The sequence below is a fragment of the Panthera leo genome, chromosome A2 (genome assembly GCF_018350215.1).
Source record: "Panthera leo isolate Ple1 chromosome A2, P.leo_Ple1_pat1.1, whole genome shotgun sequence".
Lineage (NCBI taxonomy): Eukaryota > Metazoa > Chordata > Mammalia > Carnivora > Felidae > Panthera > Panthera leo.
Genome location: NC_056680.1, coordinates 155,090,494 through 155,117,142, shown reverse-complemented (window position 1 = coordinate 155,117,142; position 26,649 = coordinate 155,090,494). Strand labels below are relative to the sequence as shown.

General features: G+C 40.8%; 2 protein-coding genes across 3 annotated transcripts; both read left to right on the top strand.

Annotated features, from left to right (window-relative positions):
• Positions 1 to 680: 680 nt before the first annotated feature.
• Positions 681 to 10,758, top strand: LOC122212907 (probable inactive serine protease 58). The gene is made up of 5 exons (XM_042926890.1): positions 681 to 986; positions 1,763 to 1,919; positions 7,368 to 7,618; positions 9,946 to 10,082; positions 10,474 to 10,758. Exons 1-5 carry the CDS (start codon positions 947 to 949, stop codon positions 10,621 to 10,623), a joined length of 735 nt encoding a protein of 244 aa, XP_042782824.1. The 5' UTR covers positions 681 to 946; the 3' UTR covers positions 10,624 to 10,758.
• A 5,662-nt stretch (positions 10,759 to 16,420) lies between these two features.
• LOC122213569 (probable inactive serine protease 58) lies at positions 16,421 to 22,004 on the top strand. Of its 2 annotated transcripts, none has more exons than XM_042927647.1 (6): positions 16,421 to 16,552; positions 16,802 to 16,888; positions 18,557 to 18,695; positions 18,920 to 19,176; positions 21,525 to 21,664; positions 21,772 to 22,004. In XM_042927647.1, the coding sequence occupies exons 2-6, from the start codon at positions 16,849 to 16,851 to the stop codon at positions 21,919 to 21,921; spliced, it is 726 nt and encodes a 241-aa protein (XP_042783581.1). In that variant the 5' UTR covers positions 16,421 to 16,552; positions 16,802 to 16,848; the 3' UTR covers positions 21,922 to 22,004. The 2 variants fall into 2 exon arrangements, with proteins under 2 accessions (XP_042783581.1, XP_042783582.1); XM_042927648.1 differs by having other exon boundaries at positions 16,488 to 16,552; positions 16,716 to 16,888.
• Positions 22,005 to 26,649: the final 4,645 nt, after the last annotated feature.

Below are 26,649 nucleotides of genomic sequence, written 5' to 3'. Positions count from 1 at the left end.
CAAAACAAAACAAAACAACAATTATTTTCCAGTCGGGACTTCTCAGTCAGCTGAACAGAAAGCGTTTTCTGTATGTGTAGCCAGTTGCAAGGGAAAAAAGAGTTCTAAGCCTAGCTAATCATTCGTGAGATGAAGAATGGGGAAGTTGGAGGGTCTGTCTGGCCCCCTCAGCAGTTACAAGCAAACTGGGAAAGGTGTTTGGCCTTGTCACAGGTAAACAGGGGAGTCATCCCAAGCTCTACAGGAGCCATGAGAAAGAGTGGATGGAGTCTCTAGTAACTCGTGTGTGGAAGGGTAATTCTTTGTGGTAAGCCATTTCCCTGAGCACAAAAGTGCCAGAGGATTTTTGACAGCCACTGTCTTCTGGGAGCACAGGGCTCAGATAAAGTTCGATATGGCAGAGAAAATCTAGAGACTCAGGGCCCAGTCCTGACTTTGCCAATAACTTCCATGAGGACCACAGCTGCCTCATTATGAAAATGGGGGTGGGGAAAGACTTGTTACATTTATTTCACATCCTAGAGTTTGATGAGTCTCTAAGAATGGCAGAGGGACTCTTTAGAAGAAGGGAGACAGCAAGTGAGGGCAGAGAGAGAGGGGACCCAGTCACAAAGGGAGGAGGGGACAACAAAGAAAGGCTATGTCACAGAGAGGGAGGAAAAATGTCAGCAGATACATCATAACTCCTGAGATATTTGGGATCAGAGAAGAAGCACCAGGGGTTTGACTTGGTCTGCTACTTCCTCTCTTGCACCCAGATCAGAGACAGCGCCCAACCAGGCCTTATACAATTGGGGTTTGAGCCCTAGTTTCAAGACTGCTATAAGATTTTTGCTTCTCCTCCTAACCCCCAGTTAATGTTTCTCCCCAGCTGTCTTTGCCAAGGGCACTTGGACTAAGGATTGGGACATTTACAGCTTGATCCAATGCAAGATCACTGCCCGCCATGAAGCCCTGTCTTGTCTTCACTCTCCTGAGTGCAGCTGGTGAGTGGCTGGCCTGGGCCTCCTGGCGAGGGATGGGACAGTGGTCAGGAGGGTTGGGAGGGTCAGAAGGGGAAGCAGTCAGCCACAGCTGAAGAGACAGGAAGAGGCAGGCATTTCCTTCAATTAACTGTTGAAAAAAACAAAAGGAATCTCTAGCCATGTGACTTATCCCATCAGCGGGCTCTCCCATCCCCTCTGAGACCTGTGAGCAAGTTGGAATATGTCACTATAGTGCCCCACTCTCTCCTGAGGATCGAATGTGTGATACCTTAGCCTGTCACTTTCCCTGGACAGCCATGCTTCCCTCTGCCTGGCAGATGGACTCAGAAGTGTGGGCAGGGAAGGCAGGCAGGCCGGGGGCAGTGCACTGGAGGCCCCAGGGCCCTGCCCAAAGCCTTTCCATCCCCTCACTACCAAAGGCAGGTGGTATGCAATCATTACTTCCATGCTTGGTTGGCATGTTAATTAAAAATAATGTTTTCAAAGGAATAATTCACTTTCTCCCATTTTTATAATACACCACACTACCAGTCAAGAGTTCCTGATCAGCCCATGAGTTAATGTTAATATGCTTCCTTCTCAACCAAAGACAGTGTCCCTGAAGCATATAGCTTGGGTGGCATGCGTGATTCTCTCTGATTTTTAAAAAGATGTTTAAAATAATTTGAAGTCCTTGGTATTATCTCTGAAAACCTTAGGCTGAAAAAAACTACCCTAAGTGTTGCCCCACAACCTGTTTGACTCTCTCTCTACCTGTGATTCTGTCAATTCTTTAGAAGTCATTTTGGCCAGAGAGTCTGAAGCTGATAAGCTGAACTTACCAGAAGATTTTACTATTCCTTACATGGTCTACTTGCAGTCCAGCCCAGAACCCTGTGTGGGGTCTCTCATTCACCCTGAGTGGGTACTGACAGCTGCCCACTGCCCCTTACCGTAAGTATCCCTTTGTTCTTGGGACTGGGAGGGATCTATTTAAAGAAAAGCAAGTCTTAAAGGATATCCCGGCAAGTCTTAATGACATTCTAAAGGAAACAGAAGACCCAGAAAGAGAGAGGATCTCCTTCCCAATGGGAAAAGTAACACCCATTTGGGTGGCTTAAGAGGAGAGCAATAGGAAGGTGTCAGGAAACTCTCTCATGGAGAATAACTAATATTATATATATATATATGCCCCCAAATATATAAGTCAAATATATGTTATATATATATGCCCCCAAATATATAAGTCAAATAATAACAAACATAAAGAAACCCATTGATAAAAATACCCTAATAGTAGGGGTCTTTAACACCTCACTTACAGCAATGGACTGAAGCAGAAAATCACCAAGGAAACAATGGCTTTGAATGACACACTGGGCTAGATGTACTTAACAGATATATTCAAAACATTTCATCCTAAAGCAGAAGAATACAGATTCTTCTCAAGTACAAATGGAACATTCTCCAGAATAGAACACATACTGGGTCACAAATCAACCTTCAACAGGCACAAAAAGACTGAGATCATACCATGCGTATTTTCAGATAACAATGCCGTAACACTTAAAATCAACCACAGAAAAAATTTGGAAAGCCCCCAAATACATGGAGGCTAAAGAACATTCTACTAAAGAATGAATGGATTAATCAGGAAATCAATGAAAGAATTAAAAAGTACATGGGAGCAAAAGAAAATGAAAACATGACAGCCCAAAGCCTTTGGGATGCCACAAAGGCAGCCCTAAGAGGATTACAATTGCATTCAGTACATTGCAATTCAGGCCTATCTCAAGAAGCAAGAAAGGTCCCAAATACACAACCTAACCTTACATCTAAAAGGTGCTAGAAAAGGAGCAGCAAATAAAACCTAAAGCCAGAAGAAGAAGGAAAAAAATAAAGATTAGAGCAGAAATAAATGATACAGAAACAAACAAACAAACAAACAAACAAACAAAAAACCCCAGTAGAACAGATCAATGAAACTAAATGCTGGTTCTTTGAAAGAATAAAATTGATAAACCCCTAGCCAGATGTATCACAAAGAAAAGAGAGAGGACCCAAATAAAATAAATCATGATAAAATCATGAATGAAAGAGGAGAGATCACAACCAACACATCAAATACAAACAATTATAAGAGAATACTCTGAAAAATTACATGCCAACAAACTGGACAATCTGGAAGAAATGGACAAATTCCTGGAAACTCATGCACAACCAAAACTGAAACAGGAAGAAATATAAAACTTAAAAAAAAAATTTTAATGTTTATTTATTTTTAAGAGTGAGAGAGAGACAGAGTGTGAGAGGGGGAGGGGCAGAGAGAGAGGGAGAGAACCTGAAGCAGGCTCTAGGCTCTGAGCTGTCAGCACAGAGCCCAATGCGGGCTTTGAACTCACAGACTGTGAGATCATGACCTGAGCTGAAGATGGGCGCTTAACTGACTGAGCCACCCAGGTGCCCCAGAAATATAAAATTTAAACAGACCCATAACCAGCAAAGAAATTGAAACAGTAATCAAAAATCTCCCAACAAACAAGAGTCCTGGGCCAGATGGCTTCCCAGGGGAATTCTACCAGACCTTTAAAGAAGAGTTAATACCTATTCTTCTTATTGTTCCAAAAGATAGAAATGGAAGAAAAGCTTCCAAACTCATTCTATGAAGCCAACATTACACTGATTCCAAAATCAAAGACCCCACTAAAAAGGAGAATTACAGTCAATATCCCTGAGGAAGCTGGATGCAAAAATTCTCAACAAGATACTAGCAAATTGAATTCAACAGTATGTTAAAAGAATTATTTACCATGATCAAGTAGGATTTATTCCTGGGCAGCAGGGCTGGCTCAGTATTCACAAATCAATGTGATTCACCACATTAATAAAAGAAAGGATAAGAACCATATGATCCTCTTAATAGATCCAGAAAAAGCATTTGACAAAATACAGCATCCTTTCTTGATAAAAACCCTCAAGAAAGTAGGGATAGAAGGAACATACCTCAACATCATAAAGGGCATATACAAAGACCCACAGCTAATATCATCCTCAATACGGAAAAATTGAGAGCTTTCTCCCTAAGGTCGAGAACATGACAGAGATGTCCACTCCCAGCACTGTTCTTCAACATCTGGAAGTCCTAGCCTCAGTAATCAGACAATAAAAGGCATACAAATTGGCAAGGAAGAAGTCAAACTTTTACTCTTCACAGATGACATGATACTCTGTGTGGAAAACTCAAAGGACTCCACCAAATAATTGCTAGAACTGATACATGAATTCAGCAAAGTCACAGGATATATAATCAACATACAGTGGGGTGCTTGGGTGGCTCAGTTCATTAAGGATCTGATTCCCAATTTTGGCGAAGGTCTGATTTCATGGTTCATAAGTTCAAGCCCCACCTGGGGCTCTGTGCTGAGTGAGGAGCCTGCTTGGGATTCTCTGTTGCCCTCTTTCTCTCAAAATAAATAAATATGTTAAAAAAAAATAAAATGAAATCAACATACAGAAATCAGTTGCATTTCCATACACCAATAATGCAGTAGCAGGAGAGGAAATCAAGGAATCTATCCCATTTACAACCGCACCAAAACCATAAGATACCCAGGAATAAACCTAAACAAAGAGGAAAGAGATCTGTATACTGAAAACTATAGAAATCTTATGAAAGAAATTGAAGAAGATACCAAGAAACGGAAAAACAGTCTATGCTCATAGATAGGAAAACAAATATTATTAAAATGTCTGAACTACCCAAAGCAATCTGCACATTCAATACAATCCCTGTCAAAGTAACACCAGCATTCTTTGCAGAGCTAGAACAAATAATTCTAAAATTTGTGTAGAAAAGATCCCAAATAAGCAAAGTAATGTTGAAAAAGAAAACCAAAGTTGGAGACACCACAATTCTGGACTTCAAGCTGTATTATTAAAGTTGTAATCATTAAGACAGTATGGTACTGGCACAAAAACAGACACACAGATCAATAGAACAGAATAGAGAGCCCACAAATCTATGGCCAACTAATCTTCAAAAAACAGGAAAGAATGTCGAAGGAAAAAAGACAGTCTCTTCAGCAAATGGTGCTGGGAGAACTGGACAGCAACATGCAGAAGAATAAAACTGGACCACTTTCTTATACTATACACAAAAATAAATTCAAAATGGATTAAAGACCTAAACATGAGACAGGAAACCATCAAAATTCTAAAGGAGAAAACAGGCAGCAAACTCTTTGATCTTGGCCGCAGCAACTTCTTACTAAACACTCTCCAAAGGCAAGGGAAACAAAAGCAAAAATGAACTATTGGGACCTCATCAAGATAAAACCTTCTGCACAGCAAAGGAAACAATCAGCAGAACAAAAAGGCAACGACAGAATGGGAGAAGATATTTGCAAATGACATATCAGATAAAGGATTAGTATCCAAAATGTATAAAGAACTTATCAAACTCAACACCTAAAAAACAAATAATCCAGTGACGAAATGGGCAAAAGACATGAACAGACACTTTTCCAAAGAAGACATCCAGATGGCTAATAGACACATGAAAAGATGCTCAATATCACTCATCATCAGAGAAATACAAATCAAAACCACAGTGAGGTACCAAGTCACACCTGTCAGAACAGCTAAAATTAACAACTCAGGAAACAGCAGATGTTGGCAAGGATGCAGGGAAAGGGGAACTCTTTTCCACTGTTGGTGGGAATGCAAACTGGTGCAGCCACTCAGAAAACACAGTATGGAGGTTACTCAAAAAATTAAAAATAGAGCTACCCTACGAACTAGCAATTGCACTACTAGGTATTTATCCAAAGGATACAAAAATGCTGATTTGAATGGCAAGTGCACCTCAATATTTACAATGGCATTATCAACAATAACCAAATTATGGAAAGAGCTCAAATGTCCATCGACTGATGAACGGATAAAGAAGATGTGATATATATAGATATATGGAATATATAGATATGGAATATATATAGATATGCAATATATATAGATATGGAATATATATAGATATGTAATATATATAGATATGGAATATATAGATATGGAATATATATAGATATGGAATATACAGATATGGAATATATATAGATATGGAATATATAGATATGGAATATAGATATATATGGAATATATATTTGGAATATAGATATATGGAATATACATATATAATGGAATATATATATATGTATGGAATATATATATATATATATAATGGAATGTTACTTGGCGATCAAAAAGAATGAAATTTTTCCATTTGCAACAACATGGATGGAACTAGAGTGTACTATGCTAAGTGAAATAAGTCAGTCAGAGAAAGATAAATATGTGATTTCACTCCTATGTGGAATTAAAGAAACAAAAGATGAACATAGGGGAAAGGAAGGAAAAATAAAATAAGATAAAAACAGGAAGACAAACCATATCTTAAATATAGAGAACAAATGGAGTTGCTGGAGGGGGGATGGGCTAAATGGGTGATGGGCATTATAGAGGGCACATGTTGGGATGAGCACTGGGTATTGTATGTAAGCGATGAATCACTGAATTCTACTCCTGAAACCAAATACTATAGTATATGTTAACTACCCTGACTTTAAATAAAAAGATAAAGTATTGAAAAAAACACAAAACACAAAACAAAAACCCCAAACACAGATGGGATCTCTGCTCTGCACATCATAAGAAATATGAAGTAAAGACAGTTCATCCCCTCCCAAGAACTGGAGTTGGAAAACTTGATGTTCTTCTCTCAGCCAGATCTAATGCATGAATGGTTTTTGTAGGAAATGGCTCTTGTATCCGTAGCATGATTGGACTCCTGGTGTAGAAGCGCGTATGTTGGAATGTGTCCAGGGAATATAATGGAAAATGATAAGTGGGCATCCTGATAGATTAAGAGTCTTGGGAATCAGTGATAAAAGTAGGCAGCACATCATAAATATAATGACGTGGGGGCTATAGAGGGGCTGGGAGAGACCTAAGAATATCCAGAAGTGAAGGGTTCAATACACTTGCTCAAGAGCTGCTTGGGACAATGGAGTGCGGGCACATCTCTATCACCTGCCCATGCATGTTTTCCAAATCTTAATAATAATAATAATAATAATAATAATAATAATAATAATAAACAATACTAGACTGTACCAAGTGCACTCGAGGTGGCAGATACACCCCAGGTTTTATATACACACTGACTCTAGACTCTACAACCCCATAAACTATTAGCACTCTTTCACAAACCAAAGCAGGTCACTTCAGTTTTCAAGTCTGAGAGACAAAATTAAGATGATTGAGGGGGGGTCAGTTCTGGCATTTTTTGTGGTTCTGACATTCTTTGACGCTGCTCTTCTCTATCTCCTTGCCCTTTTTCTTCCAAAGTGTTAAAATCCGACTGGGAGTTTATCAACCCAGCGTCAAAAATAAGAAAGAGCAGATACGGAATTACTCACTGATTGTGCCCTCCCCTGAATTCAAAGCACAATCTCTGGAGAATGACCTGATGCTGATAAAATTGTCCAAGGCTGCTGCGCTCAACTCCCACGTGGGAACCATAGCCATATCTATGGAACCCTTAGCATTTAACGATTCCTGCTTTATCCCAACCTGGACTTGGAATGAATACAAAAACCGTAAGTGTTCGACTCTGTTCTTCATCCTGAGGAGGTTTTGGAGCTGGGGAAAATGTGGAGGGATTTACGTGAAGGGAATGGCAGCTATGAGGTAATGTTCCTGACCCTCGTGATTACTGCCAGGACTTTATCCTGCCGAGAGATAAAATCCGAAGAGGATGATACAGGGCAGCCAATCTGATACCAATGAGTGGAGCCACAGGAACTGTGGTATCTCTAGAACATTCAAGACCAGAGTCTGGGGAACTGAATTCAAATAATGGTTGGGGGAACCAGGAGTCCTCACTCTAAAGACAGTATCAAGGCATCTTGTGGGAGGGTAGCCCACTGTCTTCTTGATGGCTGCTGACAGTCCAGCAAGCAATTCATCAAGCAGCAGTGGGAAAACAAAAACAGAACATGTGGGGAGCTGGCAGAAGATACTCCCCATCCCCCGCCGCAGACAACCACACCTATATCGATACGATTCACTCAGGTGGACCCGGCGAGGTGGGGGTGGCCGAGGGAGCTGCTCCTATAAACAGAAGGCAACTCTTATACCTGCTGCTTCATCCAACAGTCCCCCCTTAGAAGTGGACACCAGGGCATGCACAGGGGACTTGATTATGACATACTGTTGGTGTCTCTCTGGCCCGACCTACCAATGGGAAAAACTGCCACAGCCTCTGCTTCAGGCACACATGTCTCCAGCCTCTCAGCTCTCATTGGCATGGACAGAGGGGACCTGGTTTCTGCAGAAGCATGTCTCACCACGGGCACTTGAGGAAGAAAGTTGCTTTCTTACGCATCTGTTGAACTGTCGGTGGCCTTTACTTCATGTGGCTGCTAGTAACCCATCGGGCTCTCTGTATTGTCAAAGGATGATGGGGGCACCACTCAATATCTGAAATGAAATGATAAAGCTAAATTTATTGCTGATCACAGTGAGGAAGAACAATGCTGAGCAGACAAAGTCTCCCTGAGCAGAGCAGAGTACTGGGACTATATGCGGTTTGGGAGAAGTTTTTTGAACAGGGATTACAAGACTTTAAGAAGCTTAAGGGGGTTGATGTCTATAGAGGCATGGTTGTTGTGTGAGATTGTTGTTCACTGCTTGGCACTTTGAGGCATGTTTATTGCAGGCGGTCTGAATGGCTGACTTTAAAAAGTGACACTGATTGATCAGCTCGATGAAACTGTGTTCACTGAGGCAAATGTCATGATATTAATCAAGTTTAAACCCTGGGCTGATAGCCACAGAACACTCCTATCTTTCCTGTAAAACAAAACAAAAACAAAAACAAATAAAAAAAAAACAAATAAAAAGTGAGAACTTTGATATTCTCAGTATTTGGCAATTTCATTTTTAATTCAGAAGCAACATTCCTGGGAATCTAAATGAATATTTTTTTCTAAGCAAATTGAAGTTTACAATTTTTATCCTTGACTTTACAAGCCTTATTCAAAGTAATCGAAAAATAATTTATTACATATCATTTGAAAACAAAATAAAATCATATGAAGGTTTTATCACATAGGTTCTTCATGTCAGAATCACAGTGACAAAATAATTCTGTAAGCTCTTTGGTGCAAGGCTTCAAATATTTGTTGGGAATTCATTATTTAAAGTACTTGGTTACTTCCACCTAGCTTATTCTATGCATTTCAATTCAATTCCCATAAAAACTTAAAACTGAACATAACTCCCCTCTTTCTTGTCTGACCTGACACTTTGTGTTTTAGGACACTAGGTTGGATACACTATGAGAAAAATTCTGCTCCATAAGTGACACTAGGCTTAGTTTGAGCAATCTCTAATTAGTTTTGTTGTTTCCTTCCTCCTTGTCACTCTCTACCAGAGATTAGAATTCTTTAATACTGTGGTCAGAATCCTTGCATCCTAAGGTTAACAGCTGAGTAACAATCACTATGAGGAAGATGAGCACCATAACTTCATACACTTACAAATAATCCACTTTTAAACAATCTATTTCATTAAAAAACAGCTTCAGACACATTAAAAACAGTTTTTTCCCTTTATGATTAAATGTAAAAAATTCGATGCCAAAAATAAAGGTTTCTTAGGGACAATGGCTTTGTGTCTGACTGCTTTTATGTCATTTATAATCTTTTCATGGGTTTTGAACGGTTTCTAAACTAGGCAAGTAGAGAGGGAACTACAGATCTGATTTCTGATGTGAGGGGGACATCATGTTCTGAATCTACTGATTTGACACAGATATTGAATGAGAAACCCTAAGAAGGATTTCTCAAAATAGGGGCCGATTACAAGAGTATGTGTGATAAGCAGAGTGACTAGATGTTATTTGTCTTCCTTTTCCCCACAGTCAGCGACCCTGACATCCTGACTTGGATAAACCAATATTCTCTCCCCCTCAATGACTGCCAGAACATGGTGGGACAAATAATGGCAGCACGCATCATGTGTGTGGGACAACCTTTAAACATCTTATCTAGAACTAAGGTAACTTTTTTCAGACAGAAAGATAGCAAGGGGACTTTGAAGGTGGTTGAGGAAAATCACATGGCACTCATCCAAAAGGCCTGGAGTCCCTCTCCTCTCTCCCCCGAGATTTGGGGTTTGTCATTAGTTCCCCTTCCCTCATTTTACAATGGGAAAGACTCTGGGTAGAATCATTTGTCCCTTCTCCTCTTTCTTCCATTCAGTTTGGGCTCGAGCTTGAACCAAGAGAGGTGAGATCTAGGTGGACGTGAAGAGAGGGTTGTTACCTTTCAAAAACAAATGAGTCCCGTCCTTTAGATGCTTCTGCAACTATAATTTACCACCTCTTGGGATTTATTCTTGTTCCATGAGGACAAAGCAACATTGACCTCCTATTCCTTCTCTCTGGCAGGAAGTTTCAGCCGCCCCGGCCATCTGTGATGGCAGGTTGCATGGAATCTTGTCCTGGGCCAAAGGAAGTATCACCCTGGGAAGTGAAGGGTTCTTCACAGAAGTTTATCACCATGCAAGATGGATCTTGAAAGTCATAAATAACCACTGAGGCTCTTCCATTCCCCCGTCTTCAGTGCAACATCTTCATAATTTCTACACTGAATTCACAGCTCTTGATCTTTCTTGTTCTTGAACAGAGTTCAAACAGAAAACATTCAGTAAACAAAAAAAATGACACTAAGAACTCATGCTGTGATCACTGATCTCTTGATATATAAACTGTAAGCATGATGAGAAATGTAACAATCCCCCCCAACCATTTGTTCATTCAATCAAAAATTATTGAGTTATCAGCAATTTAGTAGGCACCGCATATGAAAGGGATAAAAGAGTGACTCTCATCTCCATCAAGCAGCCGATTATTCTACCTGATGACTATTGTTACAATGGAGATAAGAAGTTTCATGAGAGCACAGAGAAAGCCATTCTGGGTGTCAGAGCCAGGGAAGGTTTCACCAAATTGACAACTTAGGGAAGACTTTTATAAAGCTGAGGGGATAGTTAAGTAGAAGTCAGAAAAGCACAAGAATGTGGCATGTTCTGGATAATATAGGTATATAAGTAATGCTGGAGGGTAGAAAATAAATTGTAGAGGAGGAGACCAGGTGTGATAAAAGATTCTTATGTAGAGATGAGCAAGGGTTAGATAGTGAAAGGCTTGACCTGTTTGGGGAAGGAATTTAGATTTTTATCTTGTTGGAATCAGAGGGGGTGTCACTAAAACCTCCATGGTAGAGAGAGCATCATCAAATTTCTGAATTTGGACTAAAGAAGCAGAGTCTCTACAGTTTACATGTATTGACTGAGTAGAAAGAGAAAGGGAAGTGCCTGGAATAATGCCCAGGTTTCTGACTTGGGCAACTGGGTAGGTGGCGGTTCACAAAGATAATAGGAAGAGAATCAATGTTTTCATGTGTAAAGAATCAGGAGCATGGTCATGAGTAGGAGGGATGGTCCAAGTTATATTTGAGATCCCTGAGGGACATGGAGATGGTCATTTCTAGCAGACAGCTGGAGACAAAGATCTGGATCTCAGATGTCTAAGCAAAAACAACAGGGAGTTGTCTGTTTATGGGTGGTAGCTGCAGACTTCAGCAGAGCTCTGTGCCCCTGGGAAGAGCTCTGACAGATGCTCAACCCTCTTCTCACCCTGGCATATAGTGGGGAGAGGTATAGCATCCTAGACCTATTGACCAAGACACTTAAAAATAGAGAATTGAGAGGATTCCAAGTGACCCAAAAGTAGGGTCTAGAGTGAGAGGTCATGGTGTTACATAGAGGGGAGAGGCAGTGCGATATGAGGTCATCTGCTAAAAAGGGTAATAGGAAGAGGAAGAGAGAGGGTCGGTGAGATGAGAGAGAGAATAATGCCACAAAAGGAAAAGGCTGCAGAGAGAGGAGTATGGCGTTCCATCCCACGAGAGAGGTGGCAAATCCATACATCTGTAGAGATGGCAGAGGAAGGTTGGTTCTATGCTTTTCATCCCTCACCAAGGTAAAAAAGTGAAAAAAAGGCAATAAAAGCTGGGTCACAAGTAAGACCATAGATTATCCTGACACATAAACAAAAATCAAATTCTCAAATTTGGATACTGAGGCCATTTAATTAAACGATGCTTCTTTTCCTTGTAATCCTTGGTCATTCAAACTGCAAGCCCTTCTGTTTGCCTGTCTTCTCCAGTAGCCTCATTCCTAGTTTCTCACTGCTTCCCATCTCTGAGTCACTGCCCAACACCCCCTGTCCCTTTTATTGAATCACATTTATACTGTTCCAGAGTCTTTTTTTTTTTAATTTTTTTTAACGTTTATTTATTTTTGAGACAGAGAGAGACAGAGCATGAACGGGGGAGGGTCAGAGAGAGGGAGACACAGAATCCGAAACAGGCTCCAGGCTCTGAGCTGTCAGCACAGAGCCCGACGCGGGGCTCGAACTCACGGACCGCGAGATCATGACCTGAGCCGAAGTTAGCCACTTAACCGACTGAGCCACCCAGGCGCCCCTCCAGAGTCTTTAATAAAACGCTCATCTGAGTTTTTAAGTAACTCTTAAATTATGTCTTCAACACATACTGGTAATCCTGCATTTCCCATGTCACTGTCTGTACAATTCTCCATAATGGCCACCTCAAGCATTTGCCTCTCTGCTCCTGTCTTCAGTGTTTCATCTTCATTGGGTGACCTCTGGCATGGGAGTACAGGGAGGTTAAAGCCATCAGCGATAACTTCACTCAACCTCCCACCTTCTACCCTGCAAACATACTTAGTGCTTTTCTTCCTCATTCTTTTCCATCCTTCCTGGAAGTGAGACCCTATTATCTACAGCTTCTATGTCCACCTGTAATATGGATCACATCTCCCCTGACTTCCTCATGGGTGTGCTGTATTGACTATCTCTACTTCTTTATATTTTTCCACTTCCCCTATCTATTGACTTCTTTCTGTCACCATGGAAGCAAGGTAAAGCCTATTCCATCCAAAATATGGAGCCTAAGGATGGGCTCCCTTGATCTGCTCTCTGGTTGCCTCCTGGATCTTCTTTGCAGGCAGTGCCTACTTGACAATTCTTGAAGGGTCCATTCTGTGGGATTCTTCTGGGTCTCTCTTCACACTCTTCTGTACATGCTCTTCTCTTTTGAGTCCTCGTCTATATCTCCAGAGACTTTTCCCCCATCTCTTCATTTGCTTAACTTCTACTCATCCTTTAAGCACCAAACATCTCTTCCTCAAGGAAGTCTTCTTCTAACCTTTACATTAGGGTCCCTGCTATGTGTTTTTCTACATCCCTTTCTTTCCCCCATTGGGACATCCATGGTGGCAAATCTTGTTATATCCGTCTCCCCTATGGGTCTTCATCATCTGTGAGGGCAAGATTCCCATTTCCCTTACCACTAAGTCAATAATATCTAATAAAGTGCCAGCACACCGTATACTTTGTATTGGTTTTCCACTGCTGCATAAAAACATTGCCAAAAACTGAACAGCTTAAGACAACATGTATTTTCTCACAGTTTCTACAAATCAAGAGTCCAAGTATGACTTAGCTGGGTCCTCTCCTCAGGGTCTAGTAAGGCTCTGAAGTAAGAATTTGATTTCTAAGCTTTCTCAAGTTGTTGGTAGAATTCATTTCCTTCTGGTTGTGTGACACAGGATCCTCACCTTTTGCGGGCTGTCGGCTGAAAGCTGCCCTCAGGTCCTTGAGGCAATCCTTTGTGCAGAGAGGGCATCCGTACATAGTTCTTTGACACTTAATCTTCCTCAGTGTGGCTGCTTACATCCCCAAGCCAGTGGGAAAAATCTCTCTTGTGCATGCTAGTCAGGTAGATGTGTGTGTACACACACACACACACACACACACACACACACACACACACAATGTTAGTGTTATGTATTAACATAATTATCAGAATGACATCCCATAATTTTTGCCATATTCTATTAGTTGGAAGCAATTCACACATCCCACATCTAAGAAGAGGATATTAGGGATTATGCAAGGCATGAACAGTGGGCTTAAAGTCTGTCCAAAATATTCAATAGAATTTCATCAAGTAATAAATTTATTGGATCCTTATCTCCCACACAATCAAGACTTACACAAGTCTTATATATGCAGGGCTTATACACTAAGGCTTTCCGTTATAGAATTCCTGCTTATCTCTCGACCTAGTTCTTAACACTTTCACTGTAATACATAGCTGCTGTTCCTCAAACACACCACATTGTTACATATATTCATGCTTTTACAGAAGGCTTTCCCTCTTTTTGAACTAGTTTTTCTCTCCTTTTTATGTGAGACAAGTTCCTTCCCTCTTCTAAGACCCAGGTAGAGTGTAAAATTTTGGATACTCCTTCTTTATAACAATGGAGGCTGAAGAAGTAAGTATCTAACTTGTGTTCTAAGGCAATACCTCAACCTCCATTAAGAAACAAAACAAATGAGCATAGGAAAAAAAGGAAAGAGAGCAAGGGAAACCAAGAAACAGACTCTTTAACTCTAGAGAACAAACTGATGATTACCAGAGGGGAGGTAGGCAGGGGGATGGGTGAAAAAATAGATGATTGGGATTAAGGAGGCCACTTGTGATGAGCGCCAGGTTTATGGAAGTGTTGGATCACTACATTGAACACCTGGAACTAACATTACACTGTATGTTAACTAAGTGGAATTTAAGTAAAAATTTAAAACTCTCCTACATGTTATTACGAAGATTGTTAAACATGCAACAAAGCTGAAAGAATTTCACCGTGTATACCTGTATACCCATTACCTGGATTCTACCGTTGAGCAATCTATTAACATCTGGCATTGGTGTGGTATATTTGTTACAGCTGATGAACCAATATTGACACATTATTAGTAACTAAAGTCCATAGTTTATATTAGGGCTTGCTCTTTATGTTATATAGTACTAGGGCTTTGGACAAACCCATAATGGCATGTATACACAATTAGAGTATCATATAGAATAATTTCACTGGCCTGAAAATGCCCTGTGCTCTACCTGTTCATCCTTGCCCCCTTCTCCTCAAATTATGACAACCACTCATCTTTTTACTGTCTCTATAGATGGACTTTTTCAAAATATATAATAATTTTACACTGGCTTCTATCACTTAGTAATAAGCATTTAAGGATTCCCCATGTATTTTATCACTTGATAACTCATTTTTTTAAATCACGAAATAATATTCCAAGGCAGACGTACCACACTTTGCTTACCCATTTACTTATGTAAGGACCTCTTGGTTGGTTCCAAGGTTTGGCAAGTGTGACTACAGCTGATCTAATTATTCATGTGTAAGATTTTGTGGACATAAGTTTTCATTCAGGTAATCCCGAAGAGTGTGATGGCTGGATCATGTGGTAAGATTATGTTGAGCTTTGTACGAAACCACCAAACTGTCTCCCAAAGTGGCTGTACATTTTGTATTGCACCAGCAATAAATAAACATTCTTGTTGTTTCACATCCTTGCCAACATTTGGTGTTCTGTTTTAAACTGTAGCCATTCTCTAAGGCGTGTAGTTGTTGCTTTAGTTCGTAATTCCCTAATGTATGTTGAGAATCTTTCCATATGCTATTTGCCATCTGTGTATCTTCTTTGTTGATATGGACTGAACTGTGTCCTCCCAAAATTCATCTATTGAAGCCCTAAACCCCAACATGACTGTATTTGGAGGTAGGTCCCATGAGAAGGTGGCTATCTACAAGCCAGGAATGAATTTTCTGGCACTTTGATCATGGACTTCCAGCCTCCAGAACTGTGGGAAAATACATGTCTGTTTATTAAGCCACCCAGTCTGTGGTGTTTTATCATGGCAGTCTGAGCAGACTAATGCATCTGCTTTAGTACAATGACCTTTAGTCATTGTAAGGTATCTGTTCAGATATTTGGCCCACTTTTTTATTGAGCGGTCTGTTTTCTTGTTGAGTTTAAAATTTCCTTACATACTTTGGATACAAATCATTTAACAGATCATGTGTTTTGCGAATGTTTCCACATAGATAGTGGTACAGGTAGAGCTTGAGCTCTGAATACTTTATTTTGTAATTGCCTGTCTATGTACCCATTACTCCCACCAGTGTATAAGCTCTTTGCAGGCAGAGCAGTGTTTTCACATTTAAGCAGCCTCTACAGTGAGCACGGAGCCTTGCACAAGTCAGACACCTAATATAAATTATTGGCTGGCTAGGGGGGTAAATGAGTGGATGGACAGTGACATGAAAGAAAAGGCTGATATATCTCAAGGAGGAGTTCAGTGTCAGGCAGAGGGGTCAGGCCAGCACCAGAGGGCTGGGTTATGGCCACTGGAGACAAATGTCTGTGTCACACAACCAGGGGTTAGCATCACACAGATGGGAGGAGTCACTGTCCTGAGTATAGTTTGGAGAGGGCCATGATTGCAGAGTCTCACAAAGGCCAGAGCACAGAGGAGGGACTGTGGAAACACTGTGAGCCCTGACATCTCTCAGATTAGGTATGTTTTCCCCTGAAAAGGAAAACAAAAATGCTACATTTCAGATCCATTCGCTACTGTGTCAGGGACCAAGACACCTGATCTCAGTTCTTATCTTTCTGATACCCTGACACCATCCTGACTGGTGGCCGCCTCTTCTGGAACTGAATCCTGCCACCGGAAGAATTCAGATGATATATTTGGATGATACACCCCTTCTTGCTGTGTCTTCCTTAGCCCTTTTCTGTCCCTCTTCTCCATCCTTTCCAGAGACTCTGGGCTGAAACTCATCCTTTGAAAAGGCTTTTGACCTCAATATGAAGTTTATCCTCTTCTGGGCTCTCTTGAACCTGACTGGTGAGTATCTTCCACATTCTTCTCTTTATTTGCCAAAAAGAAATCCGGGAGGAATCACGAAAGATAGATAAAGACAGAAGGCACTGCTCCAGGCTACAAGTGAAGAACGGATTCTCCCTCCCTCACCGCCACTACTATCCCCACCAGCTTTCCAACTGTGCCACTGCCCATCTGCCTCATCTCAGCTGATTGCTTGTATGCTCTTTGGGGAGACGGGGACATTGACACCCCAATACCAGACCTGCTCTCAAGGAAGACTGGCCCAACCCTGGGCCTGTCTAGAACAGGACCAATGTGCGCATGAGGGAATGAAAAGCAGAGGCAGGGGTTGAAAGCAGAGGTCCAACTAATGGACATAGCAGAGCATTAGAGGGTATTTGGTCTTGTCCTGGCAGATTCCAGTTATTCAGGCAAAAACCTTAGAGGTATGCATAAAAGCTCTTTCTCTCACACCCAGCATCCAATCTATTTGGAAAAATTTCATTGGCTCTATCTTCTAAATATATCCTAAATCCAATCACATCTCATCACCTCCACTGCCCATGATGGCCAAACCACCATCTCCTGCCTGGATTATCACATTATTCTCCAACAGACCTCTCTGCTTTCTACTCCTACACTTCACAATTTTCCATAAGGAAATGACTATCACTGCCTTACACAAAACCCTGATGTGGCTTAACATTCCTTCAGAAGAAAGTCCACATCCTAATGATATTCTATAAAACCCTACGTCACCATTGCAGTCTCTGTGCTTTCCTGCTCTTTTCCCCCTCACCTTCCATGCCAGCCACACCAGCCTCTGTGACGCTCCTTAAATGAGCCTTGGGACACTTGCTCCAGCTGTTTCCTCCACCTGGAACCCCAATGACCCAGATATCTGATGATCTAACTCCCTCATCTTCATTTCATTGGTCATGACTCATGCTGTCCACAGGTCTACTGACCCTGACGTCTATGTAGTATTGCAGAAGGCCCCACCACACTCATGCACATCCCAGTACTACCTTTCCCTCTTTCCCTGTTGTACTATTTTTTCCGCAGCACCAATCACCATCTAACATGCTGTATCATTCACTTATGTATTGTGTTTACTGTTATTGAATGTCTCCCCTCATCAGAATGTACAAGAGCAGGGATATTTATCTGCTTTGTTCCCCATGTTGCTCCAGCACCTAAAACAGAGCCTGGCGCCTGCTAGATGCTCAGTACTTACTTGCTGAATGAATAAATTATCTCCCCCTCCTCAGATTCTGTTAGCAGCTGGTCCGTTTTTTAAATGGCACTTGTACTGTTTTGCCTTTCATTGTTGTAGGGGAAAGGGATGAGATAGATAAAAGCATTCTCAAAAAAGGTAAAAACATAAAGTTCTCTATGAGTTGATTTAACATATGTTCGCTGAATTGTAGAAAGTATTTAGAAAGCTTGTATTTAATTTGAAAAATATTTATTGACAACAAAAGGGGAAATACCCGTATCTTTTGAAAATTGATATGTTTGTATCCTTTTCTTCACGTTTTTAGAACAAAGTAAGCCAGTTTACAAATTCAGCTTACAGACAAAGGTATTAGAAGGGTAGGGGGAACATAAGTGTATTAAGTAATTTTCCTTTGTTTTTCCCAGAGATCCCTGCAAAACTCTCAGAACTTCCTATGTTTCTCTCTCCAGTTGCCCTGGCTTTTGATCCAGATTACCAAACTGACATCACTCCTCCATACCTGGTCTACTTGAAATCTGATTACTTGCCCTGTGCTGGAGTTCTGGTTCACCCCTTATGGGTGATCACAGCTGCACACTGCAACTTACCGTAAGTAGTAAGCCCCCAACACCACTTTATGCTTTGGGGTTTCAGGTTGGGCACAGACCCAGAACCCTGCCTGGTGCCACTGCTCAGTTAAGTGGACTTAGGGAGGTCTTCTGGGGACGTCCAGTGGTAGAGAAAAAGGTCTGTGGGAAGGGGCCAATAAAGGCTCAAATGGATGGATAAATAATCTCTGTCAAGTCTTCTCTCAAACAACTACATTGTTCCAGAAAGCTTCAGGTTATATTGGGGATTACAAATCCATCAAACTATGATGAGAAAGATATACAAGTAGTTGGCTATGAGAAGATGATTCATCATCCACACTTCTCAGTCACTTCTATTGAATACGACCTGATGTTAATCAAGCTGAGAGAAAACATTGAACTCAATGACTATGTGAAACTGGTCAGCCTGCCTGAGGAACCTGCCCCTGAAGAAGCCATGTGCATGGTCTCCACGTGGGCCTACAACCTATGTGATGCCTGTGAGTGACCTCAAGATAATCTGTTCTCTCAGAGTAGGAGACGCCTCTGTTGCCTCTCTATTCTTGGTTTCTGCAACTCTTCCCAGTGAGGCTTCCTTCTGACCTCTTAATTCATTTTTTCATCTCTTTTCCCTTTCCCTGTACCTTAGTGAGGGAGTCCTTTGAGCTTCCTTTCCCACTGTCTCCTGCTACCATCTATGCTTCCAGACATGATAGAAATGGTGTTAGTGGAAAGAAGACATTTGTATCCTAGTCTTAATTTGCTGTGTGACAGGTGGTCACTTTGCCTTTGGGGCATCAGTTTTATGACCTCTAAAATGTGGCACAAACTGTAGCAGATGTTTTCAAACTATTTCAGGCAAATACAGAAACTTAAAGCCTTGATATATCATGAAACAATATTAATGTATTCAACATAAAATAAATATGCAAACTGTGCCAACCCAGGCAGGGCTTCTGTATGCAAGACTGATGCAAGACTAGCTTATGAGTAAGTGTATTTATGTATTTAATATTCGTCATGTGATATACACACTATAGTATGGAAAGGAGATTGACGTTGGCCAAGCTTGTCAGCTTATACCCATCCATCTACCCCAATCCTCCTTTTACAGGAGTCAAGAGGCAGCTGTACACATATTCTCAGAATGCTGCCATGGCTCCAACCTTTTTAAACTGCTCTTTGGTAAATACCTTCAGACCTTGAGGTACATTTACTTGAATATTCCAAAAAAAAAAAAAAAGAAAATAAAAATTCTTTTTCCCCTAGCTTTATTGAGGCATAATTGAAAATTAAACATTGTATGTATTTAAGGCGCATAGCGTCATAGTTCGATATACATATACAATGTGAAATGATGGTCCCATCACCTCACGTACTTACTTTACGTAAGTGTGTGGGGTGAGGATACTTAAGATCTACTCTCTCAGAAAGTTTTAAGTACACAGTACAATGTTATTAACTATAGCTACCAGGCTGTACATTAAATCTCTAGCACTTCTTTGTGTAATAGCTAAAAGTTTGTACCCTTTGATCAACATACCCCTATATCTTCCACCCACCAGCCTCTGGCAACCGCCATTCTATTCTCTGTTTCTGTGAGCTTGGCTTCTTTTAGATTCCATGTAGAAGTGAGATTATACAGTACTTGTCTTTCTGTGTCTGGTTTATTTCACTTAACATTATGTCCTCGACACAGGTAGAAATTCTTTGACCTCTGAGATTCATTCCATTTGAGTTTTGAAAATAGGCAAATGTCCCTCTGATGAGCAGTATGTTTGACTCATCCGGCATATGCTACTTGGGCAAGAAGAGATTCGACATAACCAAAAAATGCAATACATTTTGATCTGGCTTATGAAATAATTTTTTTAGCAGATACTGACTTTTTCTGATCTGACAAATGAAAAACTAGGCTCTCTAAATTCCTTCAAACTCTAAAAAGAGAGATGTTGTTTAAGGGTACATACTTGCAACCAGTAGTTAAAGAAGTTCTGGAGACCCAAGACATAGCATATTGAATACAGACAGCAATATCATGATATGATCAAACTTGCTAAGAGACTAGATCTTAATTATTCCACCACAAAAAAGAAATGATTATGTGACATGATAGAGGTGCTAACTATGATGGCAATCTTATTACAATATATAGATGTATCAGGGCGCCTGAGTGGCTCAGCCGGTTAAGCATTCGACTCTTTGGCTCAGGTCATGGTCTCGCAGTTAGTGAATTCAAGCCCCGCATCGGTCTCCACACTGACAGCACAGAGCCTGCTTGGGATTCTCTCTCTCTTCTTCTCTCCCTGCCTCTCCCCTGCTCTCTCTTGCTCTCTCTCAAAATAAATAAACTTAAAAAAAACCCACAGTATATAAATGTATCAAATCAGCACATTATACACCTAAAATTTACACATTGTTACAAGTCAAATATATTTCAATAAAAAAAATTTAAAAAGGAGTCAGTGATGAATTTCAACTAAAAGACAAACATAAAAGCTCAAAAAATAAAATAAATCAGAATTCCATATCAAAGGATATTCTTGAAACGTTTAAAGTTCTAGAAAATTTTAAAGTGATTTATTTCATTTCATTGCAGAAATGTCTCATATTTACATGTCACTTCCAAGAATTTAATCTCTTTTATAAAGAGATCGACACTCGTATCGTGAGAAATTGTTAATCTGATCATTTCCTGCTGTCCAAGTAGCCACATTTTGATTTCTCTCAGTGTTTGATCTCTTTTCCTTTCTGCCAGAAGGAATATGTTGAAAAAGAGGGCAAGGAAAAAAAGGAGGTTTGTTATCTACTGACTCTTACGGAAGCCCTGTGTCTTTCTGTCCTCTAGCCAAGGATCCTGACTCACTGCAGAACGTGAACATCTCCATAATCTCCAGGCGTGAGTGCCACAATGCCTATAAAACCTACAAGATCCAGGAAGGTATGCTGTGTTTAGGCATTGTGCCAGGAAGGAGGCTGTCCTGCAAGGTAGTATGTTCTTAATGTCTTAGTTTTCCCATTTTATTTCTTTTGTGTTTTTGCCAGAAAGATAAGATAACCTAGTTTCCTTTTTTTTTTTTTTTTTTTCCTGGCAGGAAGTCACAGCTGCCCCAGCAGTCTGCAATGGGGTCCTTCAAGGAATATTGGCTTTTGCAGATGGATGTGTTTTGAGAGCTGATGTTGGCATCTATACCAAAATCTTTAACTACATGTCCTGGATTAGAAACACAATCAAAAACAACTGAGCTCCCATGGCAGGAATTCTGATCATGTGGCACAGCCTGTCCCTGTGTCCAGCCTCACAATTAAACCTTGAGTAGATGCCCTGGATTGCATCAGGCATGCCTGTCTCCCTTCTGCCCAACGGAGTGAGTGATTTGTACATCCCTAGACTGTGACCTTACATGATAACCCTTTGTCTTCTCCATTTGATAAAAGATGGCAAACTCATTACCCCTTAGGCAGTTGAAGTTTTATCAAGTGGGGATTGTGTTCTAACAAAGGGATCATTGACCTATTGAAAAAAAAGGCCAGTCCACCATTTTGGGTGATAAATCCCTACTACTTGCACTGCATTAATGTGCACTTTTGTTGAATTGCACATAACAAAAGGAAGAAGGAAATATGACAAAGAGAGAGCTGATTAGACATACAGGTGAGGGAAAAGGCTCCTAAGAAGGAGACTATAGGAGGTATTGCACTCTGTTTCTCCTTGCCCACATGACTCTCTATACCAGGCATAGATCCTGGTCATTCATTTTGCAGAGTTGTGGATAGAGGCTTGAGTCATGGGAGGTTAATACAAAAGTGAACTGAGGCATATGACACAGCAGGTGTAACAGGGAATTGGGGCCAGATTTTGCCATATATGCTTGCCCCTTCTATTATGCCTGCTGCTGCAGGGACTCCATTCTCTGTAACTGTTACTCTTGCATTTTTCTTCCTTACTCCCTGTGTTTTCATCTCACCCCTGCAGCTCCAGTTACCTCCTGAGAGTTTTAATGAATAGTTACTTAAGATCAAAAGCACAAAAACAAAAATGAATTTTAGAGGGTACTGCCTGTGGCCACCACAGGTAGGCTATGGGAAACTTACAGTCTAGCTAGAGGACAAGAGAACTCCTCTCAGGAAGCAAAGTGCCAGCAGGAAATCTTGTCCTCTCTAGGGTTTGAAAACCTTGAACTGAGTAAACCCCAGCTTGCAGTGTTGAAAAGCAACATTTTGTGTACAGATTATTAAGGCAATTGTGAGAACTTTACCTTCAGATATGATATTAACTGACATTTTACCTATGGAAAAACAGATGGTTTTTGCAAGAGAGCACCTTACCCTCTGGAGATGTTTCCCACCTTAAAATGGTACTATGATTTCAGTAGTTTATTCTGTTATCTTATAAGGCTACTTGATTCTAGGTGATAATGCATATGTCAAGGTCACTGCATTCCATGGGCATCAGCCTACTGTCTCACTATTGTCACTGTACAGTGGCTTCCTTGGTTGGAAAATACATTCTGGGGCTCCTGGGTGACTCAGTTGGTTAAGCATCCAACTCCTGATTTTGGCTCAGGTCATGATCTCACATTTCATGAGATCAAGCCCCACAATGGGCTCTGTGCTGACAGCATGGAGTCAGCTTGGGATTCTCTCTCTCTCCCTCTCTTTCTGCCCCTTCCCCATTCATTCTCTCTCCCTCCCTCTCTCTCTCTCAAAATAAATAGTTTTAAAAAAGGAAAATACATTCCTTTTTTTGTAGGATATGTAAGGCATTAGTTAATTCAAGGATGATGGTGCTGGGAAGGTGGCAAGGAAAAGAAAGATCAAATACAGACTATGTCATTTTCAGTAAGGACAATAGCTACTCCCTCCATGATGAAAGGGGCTGCCAGGGGACCTGGGGTACAGCACTACATCAGAACTACATCAGGGCTGAGATTGGTCACTGATGCTGGCACACTGAATCTGCAGCAGTGGTGGTAGGCAGGTACATAAGCTCCATTTGGCCCCATCACTTTTTTATGGAGCCACTAAAAAGCACTCGGGAGAATGAAGAAGGACTTCAGAACAGACCCGCTTATCTATACGATTCTTAAATTCCTCAAAAGTGAGAGCATTTTGGTGAGAATTCTCATGGGATACAATATTCTCCTGCTCCAAACTGACCCTGAAAAATCCCACTACATTATTTTTCCCCAAACAGCTAATCCCCATTCCGTCCATCTCCCTCCTTCTGAGTGTCTGTCAGGGCAGACCACTAGCCACTCTCAAGAAATTCACATAAACCCTACCCCAGGTAAGAAAACTAGATGTGTTGATTGAACTTCTGTCTCCTGAGAAGAATCCCATTCTCCTCTTTCCCTCAGGGCATCCCTCTGAGGGGTTTTATTATCACATTAGTAGATGTGCAATCAGAATCAACCTGTCAACCAGTAAAGTCTTTCCATCCTCAGTGAACGGTTTATGAAGAAATCTATTTGAGGTCATAGTGTGGCTTAAGGAAAGATTTCCCAGGGCAATTGCTAGTGCAATTTATTTGGATTTTCGGGGCCTAATTTACCTCTGGCCCATTACACTAGAAGTTGGGGATGGAATGTTGTTGAGCATATGTCCAAATCAGTAACAGTTACCCACCTAGAGCAAGTTTCATGGCCAACTGGTGATCTGGAGTCAGGCATTTAGTCTCCACTAGACCCCAGTGGCAAACCAGAAGCTATTTCCCAAAAAAGAAAAAGGAGCATGAATTTGCTACCATGTTTTGGGATCTCTATTTTGATTTTCTTATTAGGTTTTGACATGAGCTTCATTCAGTACACTAAAGATACTTCCAGCACCATTGAATCAACAGAGTTTACAACTAACAAATAGCCAATTGTACTTCAACCTGTGCTGGCTGCAAAGTCTTCTCTGACTTACTGTCTTCCTAAACTAGCAACTTTATAGATCTCTCATTACATGGTTCAGAGCATGATATCCTAATGAGATGGATGTTGCTTACAAAAGTTAGAGATCTTCAGAGACCATTCTTCACAGTAGGGAGCACAAATATAAAACATGTTCAGTTCAGCAGAGGAATCCAACATATACCTGCCTGTAGTAGCAGGTGGCTGTATTTTACTGGTTGCATCACCTGCCCACTATCACATATCTGCCTTTCCAAGACACCCAGGAAACTTGCTACTCCCTGTTATCTCATCCTACCAACATGGTATCATCAATACAATAGATCAGCCTGGTACCCTTTGAGATTGTCAAGTTCCTTAAAGACTATATTCAGTTTCAGGGGCAGAGCAATGGTGACTGCTTGAGCATGGAGGTAAAAAAATACTGTTGTCCCTGACAAATGAAAACGAATTAATTCTGAGCTTCTCAATGCAATGTACAAAAATACATTTTCCAGATGGATAGTTGCATACTGAGTGTGAAGGACTGAATTTATTTGCTCTAGTAAGGAGGCTACATATGGAACAGCCACTATAATTGGTGTTACCATGCGATAATCAAACACTATCGTTCCCCACCACTCTTATGACATGGCCAACTGAAGAACTGAATGAGATTAAAATACAAATTATCACCCAGCATATTTCAAGTCTGTGTTGGTAGTACTGACCTCAACAATGTGCTGATGGTTTAGATTTACTAAGGGAAAGTCCCACCAACTTTCTCTTAGCCCTTTCTATGATAAAAGCCCTCACTTCACAGACCCAAGAGATATTGTAGAGATTCTACCAGTTGTAAAAAACAAATGCACCCCTTCCATTCTCGCCAATGCACATAGGAAATATGGAAATAAATTCTAGATGGTTTCAGAGCCCCATTGAATTACTCCAGGGATGACTTAGGTTGAAAAAATCCATTTATCCCTCAATTTTCAAAAGCCCCACACTGATCAGAGGACAGCACTGATTATAAGTCTTCCCTACCACCACAAACACCACAAATTAGTATCAATTCAGAACCCAGAATCTCAAAAAATTTAGCTATGTTCTTGTCCCTAGAGCACAAGTTACCAACTAAATAGACCCAGGTCACCTTTGTATGGGCTAAAAGGGAGACTCTCAATGTTAGAACACGGTCCATTCTTTAGGGTACCAGGTGGGCACTGAATCAGTTTCTGTCACTAACAGGTTTGTGCCCTAGGGAGGATCCCATCACATTTTAGGATGTTGACTCCCATTGGTCCACTATTACCAACTCTGTCAGGTGGTTTTTGTTTGTTTGTTTGTTTGTTTGTTTGTTTGTTTTGTGTGATATAAATCAAATAAGAACTTGAACTTCCTATCAGTTTCATTCCTGGGGATCCCATTTTTATGGAGAACCCTTGAAAGAATCCTCTTAAGGGCTCCAAAACATCACCACATAACATTGTTTGTTTCCATTTAAGAGTAAGAGAAGCAGATGAATTTAATAACTTAACACTTATCTATTTTCCTGAAACAAGTTAGACTAAAATCTAAGAGGCCCTTTAGTGGGAGACAAATGCCACTGAAAGGGGAGAACACCTGGCATCTATAAGGTTATTTGTTTATTTATTTGCACTTTATGTTTTTAGTAGAAAATATGGTAGAGTCCGCCACTGGTAGAGGATCCTGAACGGTGGGATACATCTTTCTAATTTTAAGTTGCAGCCTTGGGAATCCCTTGTTGCCATGTGTCTAAGCCATATTTTCTATCAGCTCTGTAAGTAACCTTGCCAGAAGTTTCCCTTCCCATCTGCCTTACCCCTTTGTCTCCCTCCATTTGTTCAGAAGTTATGTGGAGAAAATGGAGCAGGGGAGGGTATTTATCAGTTTCCTCAAATCATAAAACATGTTAGGATTTTGGAGAGCATGCTGCTCCATTGAGTAAGGGGATATCCTCTGTAACCACTGTTCTCAAGGCTGAAAAGCTATGATCCCCAAAGCTAAATGTGAGCGAGTAGGCCAGGATCTCACAAAAACAAGGTGAAGATAAGGCTAGAGCCTATGCTTGTGCAC